General features: G+C 34.1%; 2 protein-coding genes and 1 non-coding gene across 3 annotated transcripts in view; all 3 read right to left on the reverse strand.

Annotated features, from left to right (window-relative positions):
• Positions 1-1,956: 1,956 nt before the first annotated feature.
• Trnan-guu lies at positions 1,957-2,030 on the reverse strand. The gene has a single exon. It is a non-coding gene; the product is annotated as a tRNA-Asn (tRNA).
• Positions 2,031-8,684: 6,654 nt separating this feature from the next.
• Positions 8,685-11,573, reverse strand: LOC117331101. The gene is made up of 3 exons (XM_033889696.1): positions 11,444-11,573; positions 10,643-11,006; positions 8,685-10,238 (listed from the first exon to the last, which is right to left on the reverse strand). The coding sequence occupies exons 1-3, from the start codon at positions 11,571-11,573 to the stop codon at positions 9,125-9,127; spliced, it is 1,608 nt and encodes a 535-aa protein (XP_033745587.1). The 3' UTR covers positions 8,685-9,124.
• A 6,168-nt stretch (positions 11,574-17,741) lies between these two features.
• Positions 17,742-23,370, reverse strand: part of LOC117331808 — a 39,753-nt gene continuing 34,124 nt past the window's right edge. The window contains exons 19-22 of the mRNA XM_033890705.1: positions 22,853-23,115; positions 21,667-21,736; positions 20,564-20,760; positions 17,742-20,053 (exon numbers count right to left, since the gene is read on the reverse strand). Of these exons, the coding sequence (XP_033746596.1) occupies positions 19,674-20,053; positions 20,564-20,760; positions 21,667-21,736; positions 22,853-23,115 (910 nt within the window). The 3' untranslated portion in view covers positions 17,742-19,673. The remainder of the gene's footprint in view (positions 20,054-20,563; positions 20,761-21,666; positions 21,737-22,852; positions 23,116-23,370) is intronic.

Here is a 23,370-nt window from a genome sequence, read left to right on the forward strand (position 1 = left end):
CTTAATGACTTATTAATTAATGACTGTAAAACAAAATTTGCATCTACTGTAGACATTCCATTTCGAAATCCGAACTGAGCGTCTGTTAGAATACTATTCTGTTTTTCCCAAACCATTATTCTATTATTCAAAATACTTGTAAAAAGTTTTCCAAAACAGCTGACAAGCGAAATTCCAAGATAATTGTTGACATCATTGACATCTCCTTTTTTAAATATAGGCACAGTGCATGATTGGGACCATGACTCTGGAAAAAATCCAGAGCTATAAATAGCATTGAACAGACTCTCCAGACAAGGCAACAATAAATCTTTACATTTCTTAAAAAAAATCATTTACAATAAGATCTTCACTACAACATTTATTAGACTTCAGTTTATTAATTGCTTTTAAAATTTCAGATCTGCTGATAACTGAATCAAGTTCTTCATATACAGTTTCATGGTCTAAATCAGGTTCTGTAATATTCCCAACACTGCCACCCATGAGGTTGAGAAAATGTTGATAAAAATCTTCATTTCCTAGTACAGAGGTATTACTTGTTTTTTTCTTTGAAAATAATTTATAAAAATGTTTAGGACTTGATATTTTTAAACGATCGAGCATATCACCTTCTTGTCGTTTGTATTTACGTTTGAGCCTAAATTCCGTTATTTTATATCGTCGCTTTGCGTTTATCAGAACCTCATAGTTTAACAACTCATATTCCATAGTATTCTGATGATTAATTGACATGTAAAAGGGATGTTGATATGATCAGTAGTATATCATGATACTAACAGCAATTATATCACAAATATTTACTTATACACGACAATTTTGGTATAGCTGGCTCGTCATCAAACCATATAAGTATTCGATAGAACAGGTTTCTTTTTTGTTATTTTTGTTTTTCTCTCCTTGCTGATCAGAAACATAACCTTTCATAACCTAAAATAGATTTTCAATGTGCAAAAATAGTATCATTACATAACAGATTCGCGTTGCAGTGGAGGCTGCCAATTTAGAGATGATGGGGAAACCAAGGAAGAAAATCATACGTCAAGAAGCACGTCGTCAAGAAGGAAATTAGACAACGAACAGGCAACACGGGCGTCTATTAGAAGCATAAACAGGGGAAGTTAGAGAGAGAAAAGGGCGGAGTCTTTTTCAACATAGAAATATATAAAATCACACGAGAAAGGATTGTCAGTACCAGAAGTGTTTATGAATGTAGTTATAATAAAATAAATGTCACTGACTTGTGGTGTATCTTACTCAGATGTAGATATCGTCTCCGTGGCGCAATCGGTTAGCGCGTTCGGCTATTTAATCATTTACTTTAATATTGTTTACTTATTTATCGTGGTGATGAGTGTGTGCGAGTGTGCGAGTGAAGGTGGGGTGTGGGTGAGGATGTGTTTGTTGTGTGATACTGCTTTTAACTAACTGTACATATGTGTATGTATGTGTTATGTACATTTAAATTTGGGGATTAAAATCTTTTGAAGAAGAAAAAAAAGTGCGTTCGGCTGGAACCGAAAGGTTGGTAGTTCAAGCCCATCCGGGGACGTCGCATTGTTTTTGTTTTTGTCATTTTTGTCATCCATGAAAATATAAGAAGTATACAAAATATTACGTCATATGAACGAATATGTGACGCACTGTCGATTTGCGACATGGCCGAAATCATCCACCATAAATACTTGAGTGAAATATTGAAAAATATTTATAATGTTATTTGTTTTATTACCAAAGTGAAATAACCCGTAAGTCAACAAAATATTAGCAGAGATATAAACCAGTCATAGAGATAATCAACGATACCATGATTATGTTTATGTTCAGTGATAAGCTAAATTTAAGTGAAATCTTATTGTTAGTTATCACATTTTGAATAATTAATGATTGAATATGCAAACTTAGCTTTCTTATATTATATCTTTTGTAAGATGTGAAAACATTAAAATAAAGTAGCGTCCCCGGGTGGGCTTGAACCACCAACCTTTCGGTTAACAGCCGAACGCGCTAACCGATTGCGCCACGGAGACGATATGTTGGAGTACGAAGCGTATCAATGCTTGGCGTGCTCGTAAGATAACCTCGAGTGACGTGGCATTTATATTTCTATATTTACATCTCTATACACAGGTGAGACTGCTAATCGTCTATCTGATTACCTGGGCACTGTTACCTATAGTGCTTCAACCCTGGATTTACATTGCTCTCCAGTAATATTCTGTTTATAGAACGCTGCTAAAATCTCTTGGGCAAAGTGAGGTTAAACAAAAAGGAGGGAAGTAATCTATTTAACCAGTTAACTTTTATATAGAAATTGGCCTGGTCTCCGGAAACCAGAAACTTACTATATCCCTCAATTCCATATCATACCGATCAGAGTAGAGAGAAAGATTTAACTGGAAATCAATTGTAACACACAAACTGTATAGCAGCATCCTGTAATGTGGATGGCAATAGAACCAAATGCGACCTGGATGAATTGAATCATACAGGCTATGGTGACCTACATTTTATTTTTGAAAGACCCACAAGAAGAACTGTATGACCTAGGATTTGACATGGCAATATTTTGTGTTGATGATGTTCTTGTTTCGTGTTCGAATGCTTCAGTTTGTAACAAATCGATCTTCATTCCGGGCGTAAATTTTTTTTAATTTACTACTTGATCGCATTGATTGGCCTAACATCTGACAATCTCGTCTATATTCTTCCAGAACGGCAACGGATCACCTTCATCTGATTCAGAAAACCGTCACAGTACCAAATACTGAGAAACATTCGTCTGCACGTAGAAAGCGCGTTCGGTATCGAGATTTGCCCACCGCTCGTCTCGCTTAAGCTCCGCCCATATCTAGCGTTTCTTGGCATGGCAAAAATATTCGATTGCAGGTGTGTGCAGGTGTGTTTGAGTTCATCAGGGGTGTTTTAGTTCCCAGACTCACACACATGACTAAAACACATCTAAGCGAATTCGAGAGATACAATCTATTTAACCAGTTACTGTCCCAGTTCCTGTTATTACCAAATGAGAAACGTTGGGTGTATCCGTTAGTTCATCACCACAGATTTTTGCAAGACATTGGCACATTCGCTTGTTACTTCCCGATTAGACTGTTAATACTTTGCTCTTTGGTGTATCTGATGCACTGATTAGCCGCATGTAGAGGGTCCAGAACACTACTGCCTGGTTTCCCGTACTCGAAAGAGGGAGCACGCCGTGTCACAACGCAATTTGTAATAAAAAAAAAATGCGTCGTTATTACAAATTGCGTGGTGATAAAGCTTCGTATCAGTTCTCATTTGCTTTGTTTAGATATCATAAGATAATTCATCAAATTATCCAAACGTATACATTAATGCAATATTATTTATAAAGATGTACTGAATCGATACATTAAAAAACCATTGAAGTGTTATGACTGTGTTTATTTTGAGTTTTCGTGCTAAAGTCCCCACTTTGCAGCATCAATACGAAAAACAACCGTTGCATCAATTTGAAAACTGTTTGTATGTATAGGGAATATGATAGTGATCTCACGCAAGCTCGGTAGGTTTTAATATTTGATAAAGGTAGGGTTATTCTTTGTTCAAAATAGAACAGCAGAAGTGTGTGACACAGACTAATTGACTACCAGTATCTAATATAACTCCACAATAAAGAGTTCAGTAGTTGATATAGGGTTCATAGATATATCACCGATTGAGTCGTAGTTTACCTTATATTATTATTATTTTTACTTTTAATGTTACTCCCTACTGAAACAGCAATGACATAAACACTTTATTTTTACCTTTTGTTGTCCTATTGGCGTGGTACTATAGGAATGTAAGAGCTCAGTATCAGCGGTCATATATGTATATGTTGTACCTTGATGTACCTAAAATACATTTACATTTAAAATATGTCAATACTATGTTGTATTTTAAAACTAAGACTGTAAATCAAATTCATGACATATATCCCTTCGACTAGTTAACCATTGATATGAAAACATACTGATCGTTGTGTGTGTGTTTGCATTGGTCTTGATGTACAGTGGAACTCCGTTAACTCGAAGTCGTCGGGACCACGAGAAAACTTCGAGTTATCCGAGTTTTCGAATTAAGGGAATTGTTATTTTTGGTGCAAAGTTTGGCCAATATTTGTCCGAGCTGTATAGAGTAATATGTTACCAAAATAAAGCTGTATAGAGTTACATGTTGCCAAAATAAAGCTGTATATAGTTATATGTTACCAAAATAAAGCTGTATAGAGTTATATAATACCAAAATAAAGCTGTATAGATTTATATGTTACCAAAATAAAGCTGTATAGAGTAATATGTTACCAAAATAAAGCAGTATAGAGTTATATGTTACCAAAATAAAGCTGTATAGAGTTATATGTTACAAAAATAAAGCTATATAAAGTAGCATCGTACCAACAGAAATATATATACATAGTTCCATGGTACCGATATAAAGCTGTAAATCTTTCATAGCATCAACATAAATCTGTATATAGTAACATGGTACTTAAACCAAACTATTTTGTACATGGTTCATGAGACAGTGTACTTCGGTTTATACTTCGACTGCTTCCAATTATTTTCGATAGCAACATGCCTTGAGATTTTTCATAATGTGATAACATATAGGCATATAATCAATCATAAGAAAACAAATAAAATGAAATTTTCTGACGCTCTATCATTTTTTATTATATATTTCATTTTTTTCTCTGTCAATCAATTTTCACATTCATCATCATATACAGCAAATAGTATGTCAAATATATAAAATACACATTATCTAACATTATTGTCAATCTTTCAATGGTTTTATGTGTTCAAAACTACATGTTTTCATATATAAGATACATTTATACCGTGTGGAATAGCAATCCGAGTATCTCTATCCCACAAGGATGCACCGAGTGATCTCAGGTCCGGGACTATTTTTCATGTACAAAGAGAAGTAACACTTACAGTCGTCTTCTTGACATATGTTTACAAACTAATGTATCAAGATGGCTAAACGGTTTGACACTGAATGAGTTAATGATTTCATTCTGGGTCAAGAAAACGACATAACTATGAAAAAAACTCCTAGGTACAATATACAGTGAGTTGAGAAACATTGAAAACATTGAAAACATTCCAACCGATGATCTGGACAAGTATCTCAGTGACTTCATAATTAATGTGAGGGTTTAAAATGACGGAGAGTTGGCCAAAGTTCTCACAGGTGAATGATTGGTAGGTTCCCCCGACACCCTGGAATAGATAAGGCTATCAAATAATGACCAGTAGGTGTGGGGAATAGTCTACTACAAGCTGATCGCCACTGACAAACTTTCATATTTGTTGCTCTATTTTCATGTTACCATTCTTTTTTCTAATCTTTCCAAATATATAATTGGTTTGATTGTCGGCCACCGAGAAAAAAAAGTTTGTATATGGTTTCGCCATGTTTGATCGATTTCCACTTGCATTGCACAAAATAATTGTGAGAAAAACAGTCTATCACATCCCTTGGGTATAGAATTTGGGTTCAGAACCGAGACTTGTAGTTTCTATGAAGTTTCTATAGTTTCTTATAAACATTTTACAAGTTTGTACTATTTTCTCAATTATACATATTCGTTAATTAGTATATAAGATTACTCCCAATTGTTGTAATATCTTCAAAATAAGAAAAATGTTTTTTGTCCTTAACAATATTTTAATAATTTATAACTGCATTTATTAGGCTTGTCCACAGTGATTGGCTATGCATACAAACACAGAAAATGTTGTTTATGATTTCGGACGCTTTAAGACATTCTCCAGTCTCGATCATATTTCGCTTAAACAACACAGTTTGTGAAAAAAAATCTAAGTAATTCTAAAATACAATTAATTATTGTAGTTTGTGTCTTTTGTTTCATTTAATGGTAAGATAAATACATACTCCAATTCATTAGTCTTTGCCTAACAGAACAAACCACCTTCCCTGGGATTCCATTGGGTTTGCTATAATTGTAAAAATTATTTTTAGTTAGAAAATCCTTGAATGTCTTTCGGCATTGTTCAGACGTTTAAAATTTCCATTTCTATTGCTTCTAGGTTTCTCTATATATGTTGTTTTTTAAGGGTTGTTGTCAATCATTTTTTAATTTAGTTTCTTTTTTAGGTACAAAAAACATTTTATTCCCCCAGACATGTAAAACATTGGAGGGCTGCCAAGGTTGGGGCCTTGGGGTCAGCCCTCAATATAAATCATGTCCCCACACAGGGGGCTCTCACTCACCGCACTCGACACACAAATGCCACGCACCCAAACTCTAAACATTCTGTCAAAATAAATTAGTTACACCAGAAAATAAGAATAATAATATGATACACGTTTTATATTTGTCAATAACAAAACAGTTCATAAATAATTTTCACTTCATATATACACACCCACACCATCATCATACACCCACACTCACATACATACATACATACATACATACATACATACATACATACATACATACATACATACATACATACATACATACATACATACATACATACATGCATGCATACATACATACATACATACATACATACATACATACATACATACATACATACATACATACAATGTAACATAACATACATAGATAACATACATACATAACATAACATACATACATTACATAATATAAGATAACATAACATAATATAACACAACACAACACACACACACACACACACACCTACATAACAAATAAACATAACATGTAACATAACATGGAATATATCACATAAGACGTAATATAAGCATAACATATTTATAGCATAACTGTAACATAACATAGCATACTTAAATCCATCTTGACCACTAATATACAAACATAAACACATGCCTACATCTTTCTCTCACACGTGTGTGGCACATACTGGTGTAGTTGAAAACAGCCTTGGTCTCTTCTCGTATTAAATATATATATGATATTTAAATGTATAATAATATATAATATTGCCATAATAATTTTTCCAAGGTAATTTGAGTAGGGGAATTAAGCTGAAGTATCATTATTACTTTATAATACCTCATATGAGAATTGGAAGATATTCCCTAGTGCCACTCAGCTAGGTGGTAGGATTACAGTACGTATACTATATAGCTATAAGCCATACATAAATATATAAATTAAACTATACATAAATTGGCTCATAGAGGATTACACTAACTATAATATATAGCTATAAACTATACATGGACTGGCACGATACTATTGTTTCTCTATATATGTTGATTCCAGACTCTCGGTATATAAATGATAAGACTATTATTATGCATACAGTTAAAAACGATTTGAATTTTTTGTACAAAGTTATTATGCGTTAAGAGATTACAATCACCATTTACTATTCTTCTTTTGTGAAGAAAATAAAATTTGACTTAACTATCCATATATATATATCTATTAAGTAGATTTTTGTTGGGTTTGTTTTGATTGACGTCATATTTAACAGCCATGGTAATTTAAGGACGTGCCAGGTTTTGGAGGTGGAGGAAAGTCAGAGTACTCGGAGAAAAACCACCGGCCTACGGTCAGTACCTGGCAACTGCCACAAGTAGGTTTTGAACTCGCAACCCAGAGGTGGAGGGCTAGTGATTAAGTAGATACATGTATCATACCAGCAATACACCGATTGGGCTACAAGGTAAAAATATCAGACATTTTCATTTGAGCGAAAATACCACTCCAATTTATTTTTGTGCAGAGCATCCACGCAAACAAACAGTCGCCCTTCCAATGATCGTCGTTATCGGAGATCCTACATTTCGTCATTTAATCACGAAAACCTAAACATGTAATCCTTTGTCACAGGTAAGATCGAATATTGGTATCATGTCACTGTTTGCTGGTCCACGCACAAAGTTGCCAAAACAACGTGAATATTACCACGCACGAATCATCGTCGTATCATGGCGATCGAAATCGTCAGTATCCCCAAAAGCCTTGAACCATACATGAAAATCCAATGACATTCGTGACGTCATGCAGTGACAAAGTATTCAAATAGACAGAACAATAAAAAGTACAGGTATTAAATTATGTAGAAGTACAAATCGTAAAAAAAAACCTTTTCCTCGTTAATTGTTCCGAGTATTATTCATAGAATTATTATGGGGTGCATGTAGGTTAGGCATATTCTACTCTCTGGATCAAAACATGTGATAAAACCCTCGGCAGGCCTAGGTTGGGATATCACTATCCTATACACACATATGAAAGGACCCTGTGATCTTCTGTATTTGATTTATTTACACATTACTGATTGTGAAATGCAATATTACATAATAATTTGATATCTTTGGAGAGCAAATGGTAATTCATTTAAGTGTTTTTATAAATATCAGTAAGAGAGTGCAGAATAAATTGGATTATCTTCTAAAAAGATTTCATAACAACATTTATCCAACAGTTTACATAATTAACTGAGAAAAGTCTGAGTCGGTTGAATACTAAAAGTATTTTATCAGAAGTCGTCATACACGTATTTTGTATTTTTTGTGACCTGAATGATGTTGAAGTTTTGTTTTGCAGTAATCTAATACATTCTTTAACAATCCGAGATGGTACAAATTGATAGAATTGATTTTTTTATCGATGACACAAACTAATTAACAGATTTCGCTAAATATATTAAGTGAAACTAATGAAAGGCTAGAATAGTTTACTTCGAAGACAAAGATCGTGAGCGTGCACCCGAAGAAAAAGTTCGTGTGTGTGCATACGTAATGAAGTATCCGTAATGACATTGTTCCGCTTGGGGGATTTGCATCTTTAAAAAAACTGATCCCTTTGACATACAATGATACAAATTAATTTTATGTTTTTAGCACGGTTTCATTACTGAACGTACATTATTGCGTAACTTGAGATAATAAACTGAAATGTCTGTACTCTACCCGTATTGTGCAAGCTGGCTCAAGTAAATAAAGATATTGAAGTCGAACCCACGTTCTAGGGGAGAGTGGCCTACGGTCACGCTTGACTGTACTCATCACGACATGATTCTACTGTCTGCTACCGACTAGGCCATGATATAAACAAATGATAAAATCCTGAAATACATGCAGTGTAAATATAAGTAAACTGTTAGTTTACAAACCATGTAGTTGCCACACTAACAGACTCGGTAGATAGTTGATAATTTGTTCTAACATCACACAAAGAGGATGTCAGCGTTCCCTCTGTAGTGACCATGATAAAATTCCAGTAAGGCGCTGTAGGAAATACCCTCCCTTTTGACCCTGATTTCTGTACATGCCCAACATGCCGAACAAATTGTGCAGAGACCTCTCCTCCATGATACTCGATATTGTCGGGAGAGAAAGCCAACACTGTCCTGTTCGGAAATGTTAATACTAACCGTAACATGCCACCTGATTCCAACGACCCTCTCAGTTCATGCTTCGATCCAGTGATTATGGACCCTGATGATGAAACCATTAATAGCTTCCTCCATGGACGTGTATTTGCATACCAACGGACTCTAGTAATCCTATTATCAGTGCTCTTAAAAGCATATGATCCAAGATATATTCTTAGAATATTTTGAAACCCCCGTGAGGAAATCATCAGCCAATACCAGTAAGCATTTGAATGAAAATAACTCGGGGGTAAAATAGATATTTGATTAAGAAGCTGGGCAGTAACATGTCCATCCGTGTCTACAAACAAACTGTCAGGTTCTCCAGCCACCACATTGTTATAAACTATACGAACTATTTTGCCAGCCATGATGCTAGCTCGTAGTTTGTTTTTGGACCCGCTGAGAGAATCACCATTGTTGCTATGGGAGTAGACAGCTGACCAACACATATCGGTATACCAGTCTACTTTTTTTTCTTTAATTTCGGTCGATTGTGCGTCTTTCCCTATGAACGATTTCATTTTATTATATGTACCATCTGAACTATATATGCCGTACACCCAGAACGGATCGGACTGTACAAACTTGCGAGACAGTGTAGTGTTGGATGCCAAATTTGAAATACTGCTTACTCTTCGCTGAAACTGTGCAGCCACCACGTCGTATTTGACAACGATTTGTTCTAAAACTTGACAATATATGTGGTTGCCAGCAAAGATGCGGACTTCAGCGCCATGAAGTATATCTGATTCAAGTTTAGGAAACGAACCGCAGGTTGTTTGACCTTCCTTATTGTGGCAATAGATTGGAAATCTTTCAAGGTGTTGACAATAATATCTGAAATATATATATATATATAAAATATCAGTATTTGGTATTGGAATTGAAATATGCATATACAATGTTAGCTTTTTTGGAATTTTAATGTATCTTTGATAGTAAATCAGCTTAGATATTCTGCTGTACCTACGACAGAACCGTCCAAGGATATTAAGACGGTTCTTATTTAGTGTCGCAGTGGCGTTTGAAGTTGATTTGTCCACTTATCATATTTAGATATTGGATAATGTTGTGAAGTTTCGACAATTGCAGTCAAAGAAATTTCTGCCACTCTGATGATAATCATTCGCAAATCAAGAAAGACAGATAATCAAACAGAGTTATCGTAATTAATGTGCGAAGCGGTCGGAGGTGTGCTGTGTCGCAAAACGCATTTACTACCAATGTGAGAAATATCCTACCTTGTAAACCATTTCATTCCAATTAAACCAAACTCATCTGGATTGATGGGTCCGTCAACGCTACCAAGGTGATGTTTTTGATAGTACCCGGATTCACAGAACATGTAAATCACACGAGTTATTTTCTCGGAAAATATGTTCCAGCTTTTCTTGGCTATCTGAAACAGTGACTGTGAACAAGAAATGTTTTTGGAAGCATGGACAAATGTAAAACCGAGGTTGAAGGTCTGATTCCAGGATGGCACATACACCCGTACAATGGAAGCCGATTTGAAAGCAGATATCAGATCATGTTTCCGTCCAGAGACTACTCCTCCAGTGTCATCCGTCTCGTAAATCGGTCTCCATTGATTCACACGCTCCTCTGCAAACAGTAGATACACGATACATAACTTATGTGAGTAAGAAGGAACAGGGAAGAACATATTTTTATCAAGAACCGAGACTGGAATCGAAATTGCGTCACTGGCGTAGCATAAAAATGGTCATAAGTATGCCGTAAGAGTTAATGATTTTATCCCATTTTGTACGCTTAACTGATCCAAAATATGTTCACATGGTTAGAATCCCCATGAAGTATAATATTACCTTAGGTATTTTTAAGAAATAAATTACAAAAAAATATCGGCAATATGTTTCGCTAATAAAACAAAAAACAAAAAACCTACTTTCCATTTCGTAATGGAAACGAATCCGGCAATAACTTGAATGATAGAAAGCAACGTTTACCGTAAAATGATAGCAATAATAAAAATGTGTCAGTCATGATATTGATTTTCAGTTAATATAAAATATGAATACCTGACTGAGTACAGTATGTAGCTCCATTAGAACGAATGACGCATCTCTTGGATCCGGAACACAAATGTCTACTACAGGAGGTAACCAGCTCCTGTAAGAAAACATGCTGCTTGTGATAATCAGTTGACATTTCGCTTGATTATTTGATCTATATTGATTATCAAATGTTATTCTAAAATAATGACTTGTATGTAAATAATGAGCACGTGACTCTTAATATCTCGTTTATATCATATGCAGATATTTTTGACCGTAACGTCAACAATATCATTTGACAAAGAGGTATGTAAAATACATTGTGAATTTCTTGCATTTGGTATTGTCCAGTAATGCCTACCAAATAAAACGGCCATTCTATAAATATTGCAAGTTATAAGTAATGTCCAAATGGATACATGACGTAACAGATTGTTTTATGGTGAAAAGCATAAAGTCAGAGTAACAATTTGCTGACTTTATTGGGAATATTAGGTACTAAATAAAGTATGCGATAAAATAATTTTATATTTCTGACGATGTCCTATGGCATTTATTAAATCCGATTAATTGATTGATATGCAATTTCCTTATCTAATCATTGATGTGAAGTGTAATAGTTTGGATGAGTAACGTCCCTTGGTTTGTTTGTAGGACAAGTTACGTCCCTTTGTTAGTGAAGTACCGTGTGTAAAACACGTTAGAATGAAAACATTTAGGCTTCAGGAGTTCATCCGGCGTCTCGTCAATTGTTTAGTTGAAATTGTGGCCTGCCATAGTGTAAGTAGTAACGTTACATTAATCATAAACATATTTGCAAGTTATTTTATTCGGAACATTTCTGTTATAAGCATTTATAGATGAAAATTTAAAAGTTTAATTCTACTTTCGCTTTCGGGTTTCGTTTTTCCGGAATCGGTGAATTTGTTTTGTTTGTATATCATTAGGACAGTACAATGCATAAGAACTATGTAAGCTTTGTAACAACAAGTTTTTGTTTCAATTACAGCATTTTACCTCTTACACACTTCAATGGTGTTTTGGTTATCTATCTGTCGGTCAGTAATGATCGAGGCAGAATAATTAGAATCGTTTAAAATATTTTATATGAAATGTGACTAATGTAAGGTCCTCTATCCAACATCCAGATTAACTTCTATGACTGTGTTATAAAATAATAAAAAATAGTCGTTTTATAATTAAAGTATTACAACCAGTTTATTTCAAATACATGGTTTTATTAACCTGAAAAATATCGACATCGGACAACATGTTAACAAAGCATGTATCAACTTCCACAGTTGAAAGTGATAAAAGTAGACATGTCTCAACTATACGCCATGCTATAACAATTGATTGTTTTAATTTTGAATACAAAATATGAAATGAAAAATAACGCTTAATGATAACAAGTTCACATTTAATAAATTCAGAATTCCAAGAGCATAATATATTCTAATATATTCTTCAAAAGAAATCACTGAAGCTAGACATTTTTGTCTGGTTAAATTTTCCATCTTGGCATCGACACATTTCACGAAAATACCATTTTATTCTAGTAATTATTTCATAAATGTATATTCCTTTGATTCTATCTTTCTGTGTATTTGTGCTAAAAATCTTCTTAAATTGTAGTGAAGATCTTTGTCAGGAAAAAAAAAATTTCCAGGCCTCAACTGACTAACTATCGAGTTTGCCACGGCATTTCTAAAAATGGTGGTTATGTTGGTTCTCTAATGTATGTTCTGTCCTGCATTTCTGAATTTTGTTCATGTTCTGAATCGATTGCACACGATACCCTCTATATATCCGAAAGACGGTCACTGTGAAGGACGAACTTAATGTTAGTTATTGTTTGTGTGAGGAGAACTTCATACACTACTTTGCACAGTCCTCCATGTTGAACAGTGAAAATGAACTGAGTAAATGTTTTAATAGTAGCACCATAGTATTCACAGATTTCATGCAAGGCATGATGTATGTTTTTGATGAGGAAATAGATCTCAGAGTGTAACAGCTTATCCTGCAACAGTGGAATAGTTTAGCAATACGCCGGTGTAATAGTCATATGCATATTTCTCAGTCGTGAAGGGCCTCGAACTCGGGCCTGAAACCAGCAAACTAATTCCTTTTTAAGCTTCCATGGTGGTTTTTCTCCGGGTACACCGGCTTTTCTCCACCTCCAAACCTGGCACGTCCTAAAATGATATTTACTGTTAATAGGACGTTAAGAAAAAAAAAAATTTTGCATGGAATGGGCAATTGTTTATATAATGTTAGGTTATCTGCCCAATATATAAGCACCTGCTAGAGTACAATCAAACTTTTCATGCAGCTGTTTGGTCCTTTTAGGACTCGTTAGTTATGCTAGGTACACCATACAGCTGTTTCCTCTAGGACCCATTAGCGATGCCAGGAAGGGACATTATACAGCTGTTTCGTCCTTAGAGGACTCGCCAATACTATTAGGGATATCAAATAGTTGGTTGGATTTTTAGGACTCGTCTACGATGCTAGTGACATCATATAGCTGTGAGGTCGTTGCCGGATTCGGAAATACTGTTAGGGACATCATACAGCTGTTTCGTCTTTCTAGCACTCGTCAGTGATGTAACGGACATCATACAGCTGTTTCGTCCTTCTATGAAACGTCAGTGATGATAAGGGCTTAAAGTTACGGTACGTAAGTAAGTTTAAAGGTTTGTCAAAACTATTGTTTGGAGATTCAATAATGACATAATATATCAATCTAATACTTTTCCATTATTGAAGTTATAGAGCGTGACATGCCGGTAACGCCAAACCACGGTACCACCTGCAATCCCAAGGATTTTACAATAAAATAGATATACAGTCAGTATAAAAACATTTACGTGTTGTATAATATTAAACAAACTAAGTAATTTACATACATGCAAATAACATTATATCCGTATTCCGGATATCAGTTTCCACTCTTAAGTATTATATTGAAAGCGACATCATTATCTATACAAGGCCCAAAACCACCTTGTCAGATTCAGAGACTTGCAGTATTTTGGATGTCGTGATGTTTCCTCATGGTATAACTTCAGATGGTTTGATCGCTTGATTATGTATTGCATGGTCATTATTACTGAGTTTTTATAACTTCCATGTCGACAAGAAGTAAGTCCTCAAAACATATGTCCACTTACTCCCATATCACATATGTATAATGGAAATGCGTTTAATGAAACAATGTTGCACTCCTTTCAATTTTGTTTGTAATTTTAAACGATATACGTTCAAACAATTGTGTAAAATTCATCTCCAAATAAAAGCAATATATAAAGAGAAAAGAGCAGCAAAAGAAGGTTTTTACATGGACCATGCAGCATAGATTATAAGGATTAACATGAATATATCATTATGTTATGGAGCTATATCACACACAAAAATGGAGTGCTTACCCTTTACCTTAAACAGATAACATTCTGTGTCTTTTGTAGAATCCATTCAGATTAATAGCCCTGCTTGAATATTTGAAGTAGTAGTTTTTGTAGACTGCCATATCTACAATGTATACAAGTTGAATGTAAATTGGTAAAAAAAACAAAAAACATGCATACCTCAGACCATTGGCTCGTGTAGGCTATGACGTAGCTCGGGTCATCTTCCTCAAAACTAGATTCTGCCGAATCAATGTCAAAAAGTTTACATTGTAAAGACCTCCGCTGGTAACTTATGACAGTACAGGCTTGTAATGATAAACATTGTCTGGCACATTCAAGCAGAGAAATTCCAAATAACACGTCCATAGGGGTGAAACAGCATATCGTCTTACCGAAAACTATCCGACGAAAGTCCGTTAATATTGAGGAATTGGTATTGTTTGTGCCTCTATATGCAGTTGCTGGAAGTACCAAGAATAAGCAGATAATAAAATGAAGATTTTTTCGGGAAGACATTATGAAACGGTCCGTCTTTTATCAATAAAGTACGTTTGTTACAACGACAGTGTCACTGATCGAACAGAACTATAATCGGATACAAATGTCACCATACATATGGTAGGTTGCTGGCTGGACCAATAACCCTGAACGAGAAATCAAACCAATGGGAAATGACGAAGGCTCATCATATCATTCTCTTTGTGAATCAGTCTGTCAATGGTCCTTTTTAAATATTTACCTTGATAGTATAATACAAACTGAAGTACTACGGTACACTAGATATGTACTAATGGGTTCTAATGAAATTATATCAATATAACAAACAGCTTGATAAATATCAACAGGATAGCGTCGGTATCCAAGTAACAAGGAGTTGAAACTGTAGTGTAAAAACAATTATATATCGGGGAAAAAAACACTCAACTAAAATATTTCCAAGAAGGACTGTTTGATTACCATTGTAACTTGAAATTGAACATCGATTATTTACCGAAGCAGAACGAGCGTGCAATGTAACAATACAACTGTTATCGGCAATCTTTTTACTGCTGGTGAAATCGATATTACTGAACAGTCTGCCTATAGAATCGAATCTGAAGAAGCCCATTACGGGGTATAGCCCGCGGGGTTTTGCTACGTAACTAAGTACAAGTTCATTATCAGTGAAAGTTCTGACAGTGTGTGTGTTTAGTTCTGTCAGTTGAGACCTGTATTGCCTTAACAAGTGAATAGTGTTAACAAACGCATTTCTATATGTACTTGCGATTGTACATTATATATGTTCTCATAGTGGCAAAGTTACTAGCCATATATATGTGAAACAATGTAGATTAATCTTTATATTACAGTAGTCCCCCGGTATACCGTCCCCCGTTTCAAATGCCACCCCGCATACCGCCACAATTTTGTTAGGAACGGATTTCCCTGCTATATAAAACCCCGTTAATATCGCCATCCCCCGCATATCGCCATTCGCCAACTAATTTCAAATACCAATCTGCCATATCCCCCGAAATTATCGCCATTGTTTACGTTTTTGCTGTCACTCACGTGTCCATCGAGTCGTCAGTCATGCGTGTATAATCCACACATACAGGTGTACACAGGTAAGTTTCCTCGAGTACAAAGTAAATACTACTCACCTGAAATATTTGAATGTGTTTTGTGGTTGTTTGTCATATATAAATATATAAACCTTATGTGATAATCATATCATGTATGTTCATGTTTATCTCCATATACATTGTGTACAATATGAAGTATTATGTATTATTTTCGTACAAAACTAATTGGCTGTCTAACCAAAGTCAATCAAATAAGTTGTTTTGCATACCGACACTGCGATCGATATCCGCCTAACAGTTCGTCGCTAAATAAAGGCTAAAAAAACACGACAGGGGCTTCGGAGATGCATTGTCACCACCCGATTTGTAATAACGACGCAATTTGTAATAAAATAAATTGAAATTTTTAATACAAATTGCGTCGTTATTTCAAATTGCGTGGTGACAACGCCGCACCAGTTCTTTACTTATTACATTGGCTACATGTGCGCTTGGGGTAGCAGATTGTGATGTACACACACAAGGCAATGAATGCTCCGGAGTATTTTCAGGAACTTGTCACTCTCTACCAGCCTTCGTGATCGCTACAATTGGAGACAACATCATTGAATCCATGTTATGCATGTGTCATGTACACATTATCGTCTAACTGCTCGAGTCGACATGTCGTTTATATATGTTCTGTACATTGTGTAACACATGAATCAAATGTATTACATTGTATTATAATATGTAATGCCAAGCGCATTGGAGTTATTGTTCAAATTAAATAGTGCACTATGTAAATGTTTATGTTATTATTTATTATTTTTGAATAAAGTAGAGGTGTATTAACACACACCAGGATTCTGAACATGGCAAAAAGACAGTTTAATGTTCAACTGCTGAGTTTGAGGTTAAAGCAAACTTAATGGCATATTACAGGACTATTTTGTGTGCATATGTATGGATATTATTTCGTTTTTAAATTCAACATGATTTTGCTAAATAAATCATCCTTAACAACAATCTAGATCGTTATTCATATATCGTACGTTAATTCATATTGGTACTGCTACAAAATGTTTCCATTGTGTGATATTGTAAAACAATGATATTAAATTAAAAAAAATTAAATCAATCTCATAACGGTACTTCGTTATTTGGATATTTGGTACATTAAATATTTGTATTGTATTCTCCAGTAATTTTGTATCATCACACATGTCCCATATTTAACCCAACTCATACTTTACTCCCAGTGTTCCCTTATCTTACCTCAGCGTTACTCCTATAACCTATTCCTCTCACATGTTACTTCTGCTCTGCCAATGTTTTATACAAATGGATTCATAAACACAAAACCTTTGATGAAATTGTTTATTACATGAATTTATGAATTGCATGACAATATGAATGCAATTTAATACATAGAAAAGCTCTCCTTAACGATGAAATCTGACATTAAAAAGCTCTCCTTTACGATGAATTCTGACATTAGTGTCTTTATAGTACAATAACAATGCATGCTGTTATTAATCTTTGTTATAACCTGCCATGTTAAAATTCTATACTGCATATAAGTGTTTGTGGCAAGGCACTGTAGTATTAGACACGACGAATCAATTACTTTCTAAAAGTGCGTTGAATTAATAAATCGTTTATTAACCATGAATGACATTTCATACAATTTATCGTGGAAAATATGCCGTTACAGTGAATTAATCTTTTTACATACCGAACTTATTTTAATACATTTGTATCTGATTATCAATGTTGCTGTTTGAGAAAAAAAATACATATCTAAACATTATATTGTACCAGGAAATACTCCGACAATTTTCGTCTACCTTGTAGTATACAAACCATACGAGACGAAACCCTATAGGTTGGTAATAAAACAGGAATCATAGGTATTAAATATACCATTGATTGTCCTGTATAGTACATTAGTCTTTCTTTTGAAAGTGTATTGAGACATATAATAAATATAAAGATATATGATAAAGACATAATAGAAACTCTTCGTGTGTAAACCACACGAGTTTTATATCAGTACAAGTCATACGATCATCGCTGTACCTGACTGTTACATTGTAAAAAGATAAAGGAATTAGATAGATTAGCACTCAATATTCTCGTCTCATCGCTTTAAATATACGACCATAATGGTTCGTTATACAGAAATACTTCAAAATTGATAAAATAGTTTTACTCTAAGTTACAAATAAATGATAAAACTATAATCATTTCCTTAAAAACATAGTAATTGAACGATAAGGCTTTTAGATGAGTCCATCTGACGAGAGATGAGACATACATTAGTACAACATATATAACGGTAGTAAATCAGCACGAAGAATGATATTGCTTTCAGTATTACACAGATATTTCCTTTCCTGAATTCTATGATACGAGTCATATCAACATGGTAATGTACAATGCTACTACAAAGACAGATTCAACAATGATTTTTATCACATAAATTATGAAGATATTTTACAAGAATTTATAACTACCGATAATACTAAATATAATTAATTTCAGAGTTACAAAATATAAGGTTTGAATTTAAAAAAAACGATACCTCAATTTATAAAATTATGATAAACAACTTTATATATAACATTAATAAATAATACTAAACAATGTTTACTTCAACAAAACGTACAGCTTAGGTAAGTTAAACGAGACATTTTACAAGCAAGTATGTTATGAGACTTTTTGTACCGGGTCACCTTTAATATAGCTATGATCATTTATATATCAACAAATCAATGCGAGAGAACGATGAGAGACACATTATGCGTATATATATATATATATATATATCAACCTTGTTGATTTCATGTTAAATAGTTATATACGTTTGCTACTTCGTCTGTTTAAGGGTTGTGCTGATATCACTATCTAGATTTGTTTGCAATCTTAACTGGCCGTACTGACGTCCTGTTGAATAATTTAAACATTTAGGTTACGCAGAAGCTCAACAGCAATCTGCAGTATCCGGTTCCCTTGAATGACGTAACAACAGCTGTGACATTATTGGCACACTAGTTTTGTCTTGATTGGCAGCATTGTCATTGCTTTTTTGCAAACATCTATCATGTGCTTGCATAATGTTGTTTTCCTTTTATGTATAATAATTTAATATTGATCCTATGCCTTCAATTCCGAAAGTCCCAAGATTATAACGAAGTTAAAACAAGTAATCTTGAACATTATCGTATGTTAACAAACTAATAAACTGACATATGAAAGTTTGCAGAAATATCTACAATATTGTTAATATCGGTATTATACTTTTCTGTAATACAGGGACTCTCGAGAATGCTTTGAATACGGAACTGTATATATCGTCTCGTAATCGTTATTGACGAAACTGCTTGTCGTTCGCGTAGAGTCAGACCTATCACTCCTCCCGCTGTAGCTACCGGAACTCCTTCCGCTGCATGTGCTCGGTATTGAAGCTGAGGCTGAGAGAGACCTTAGAGCCTTTTCCATCTTCGGATCTTTGCAGCAACATACAATTAGCCATTGATCACGCACCTGTTTCTTCCGGGCGACAAACAGTACGAAAATAAAGAATCCTTGCAAGGAGTTGAGGATGGTGAAAGCATACTGAAAGACGACACGGGCGTCTGCTATAGCAAGATAGCCCAACAGCCACGTCAAACCTGCCGAAATAAAATCAAGGTTGATGATAGCTAGACGAAACATGAAGTATCGTGAATACTTTAGAAAATAACGGTGAATACTTCGTGAAAACGAAATTCTTATTTTAACTCAGAATTGAATTGATAACATAATGTAAACAAAATACAGATTCACATGGATATCAATGGGAAAAGTACTATTGGGAAACAGACATTGTGCTGAAAGAGTTGCTTCCCTTCTGCTCTATAATGTGTAAAGGTTAACCTAGATAATGAGGTGTATCCCCGTGGTTTCTTGTATTTATTCGTGTTATATCTGTTAATAGTATTTCAAATTATGCCTTTTTTCATAAGAATACTCTATAAAGTATTATCAGGACTCCCATTTTAGGATAAGTACTAACTTTCAAATCACAAATCCTGAAACGGGATTGAACAGTAATTGTTTTGAAATCACCAAAGACCCTTCCCTAGCAAATTTAAATGACAATTCCTTCCTTCTTCGTTTTAGTCCTTATACACAAAACTCACCAAGTAATACAAAGCTGGTGATGGCAGCCTGTAAGTTCGTGATGGCTATTTTCTGTTTTGATTGGTTGCTGCGGAGTCCAGTTGGCCGCCGACATATACTGGTGACGGTCAGTATGAACACGACAAGGTTACACAGGATAATAATACCAATAGGTAGGGCAAAGGCGTAGTAAAATGCTTCCAAGGACATCCAGCAGCTGCAACAAGAACAATGTTCTATTTAAAAGAAGAATGCTTTTCTTATAATTGGCAGTGTTTAAAATTTGATATTGAAAGTTATACAATAGCGTTACAAACGGTGCTGCCCGAAATTTGGCTAATATGTCATTGTGTTGATATTAAGAAATTATTTCACATTTACAGCATAAACACAGAAAATGTTGTGGAACATTATTTGAGTATCTTATATCTTGCAATACCCTGCAAAATTAATTTCTTCAAAATTTCTTCAAAAAATGAAACTTTTAATTACTTGATTTACATTTAACCGGGCTTATCATAGAATCGATAAAAAATAATTACACAAAAGTATTTACCCGTTTTACCTATATTCCATCCACAACCCATGCAGTTAAACTAAATTGTAATAGTACCAATCACATCCACGTTTAACAAAGCAATTAAGCAGTGATTTGCTTTCATCTTTAGTAATTATACTTAAAACATAATCACAGTTAATACAATTTTAATTTGATTTTTAATAAACACTATTTGTGAAATAAAAAATTACATTGTATCCTCTTTTCTTTTAACATTAGGCTATCAATTAATCTACAAATCATGAACACCAGTTTGATAACGTTTTGAATACCCTGTTTTGGTATTTCTTATCATAGACTATTTAAAAATAATGTTTACTTTATTTAGTTATTTTGTTGATCAAAACTACAGCGTAAAGCTGCATTATCAATTTCTAATCAATATAATAGAAGTATTTCAGTAATAACTATAGCGCCTGACACAACCTATTGTCATGTAAGTTATAACGACCACATTTCGATATATGAGTAGGCTTTATGCAAAAATTGACAGGTAAATCATGACCATCACCAATACTCCATCACCTCCAATATCCAACTATCAATATCCTATAAAATACATACTATCTGTCACCTCCACGGTAGAGGTTGGGGTCAAGACTCAATACTATGATAATAGGTATTAAAGGCAATCCTGTAATAAAATATCGCAAATATTACATACATTACATAAACTCAAATATTGCATACACCATATCGACACAAATATTGCAAACATCACATAGACATAAATATTACAAACATCACATACACACAAATATTATATATATCATATCGACACAAATATTGCATACACCATATCAACACAAATATTGCAAACATCACATAGACACAAATATTATATACATAATATCCACACAAATATTATATATATCTTATCGACACAAATATTACATATACTATAGAGACACAAATATTACATACATCACATACACACAAATATTACAAACATCACATAGACACAAATATTACATACATCACATAGTCACAAATATTACAAAGATCACATACACACAAATATTACAATTATCACATACACACAAATATTACAAAAATCACATACAAACAAATATTATGTACACCATATCGATACAAATAATACATACACAATAGAGACACAAATATTACAAACATCACATCGAGACAAACATTATATACATCACAGAGACACAAATATCATATACATCATATCGATAAAATTGTTGATACAAAATATTATATCCAAAAGACCGTATATGTATTATATGCACATTCTATGCTTGAACATTTCGCTGATCTGAATCGGTTATAATTTGGATACCGACGTATCATTCAAAAACAAGAAATAAAAAAACATAACAAATACGGAACAACGTCAAGCTTTCACTGTTTACAGTGGGCAAAATTGAAATGCATAACATTTAACTGTAATAAAAACAAGACACATTGGATTTTGTTTGGGTCTGTGTGATAACGTGGTGGAAGTAGTTACAAAGGAAACCTACAACATCACTGTATACTGTCACAATTCAGACGTGGATACCTAGCGCTTTAACGTTGTTAGTATACAAAATTGATTGCTAGTATATTGTCTAGGTTGTCCTTCTATGAAATGGGAAAACATAAAATCAAACACACTAACGTCATTCCCGTCACTAGGGATTGCGTTGTAGAAAGTTTTATTTCTGTTGCAATTTGTTTCAGTATTTGAAAGAAATTGGTTTTTTTTTAATCGTTTTGTTAACTAAACTATACAAATAATGTTACGTACCCCAAGCGATGACAACGGTTTTTAGTGTATATCTGGTGACGTATGTACCTAGAACCTTGACGAAGGTCAGATACTGGAGGAAGGCCTCCATCAACATCCACATGAACGATGATAAGATGAAATAGTGAAGAAGGACTGCGACAATGATACATCCGATGAAGTTATGCGTCTGTCTGATACCAGTGAGGAACACAACCCACGAACACAGCATTGCCAGGGCAAGGTTGAACAGGGTCTGCTGAGCACGACCTTGTCGGAGTTTTCTGTATATCAAATTACGAAATTGTATCACAACTGAAGAAACATTATAACTTAAAAAAAAAATAAAAAATATATATGAAAAATGGAGAACATAGAAGTCACTAAAAGAACATTATGAAACCCTGAAAATACAAGTCAGAACTTTTAGGAATGATCAACACAGACGCACAGTTATTCTTGTTACTTTGGTATTTACCTAGGTTGTATGACGTACTTCTAAATACACGTATCATTATAATTAATTGTATCTGCATCTT

This window comes from Pecten maximus, chromosome 7 (assembly GCF_902652985.1).
Source record: "Pecten maximus chromosome 7, xPecMax1.1, whole genome shotgun sequence".
NCBI classification, from domain to species: domain Eukaryota; kingdom Metazoa; phylum Mollusca; class Bivalvia; order Pectinida; family Pectinidae; genus Pecten; species Pecten maximus.

Excerpts from the sequence above, each read along its gene's own strand:
- LOC117331101 (XM_033889696.1), bottom strand. The coding sequence starts at position 11,573 with ATGTCAACTGATTATCACAAGCAGCATGTTTTCTTACAGGAGCTGGTT. Across the intron at positions 11,007-11,443 it reads TACATACTGTACTCAGTCAG|AGGAGCGTGTGAATCAATGG; the intron begins GTATTCATATTT and ends TACTGTTTGCAG. Across the intron at positions 10,239-10,642 it reads GGAATGAAATGGTTTACAAG|ATATTATTGTCAACACCTTG; the intron begins GTAGGATATTTC and ends TATATATTTCAG.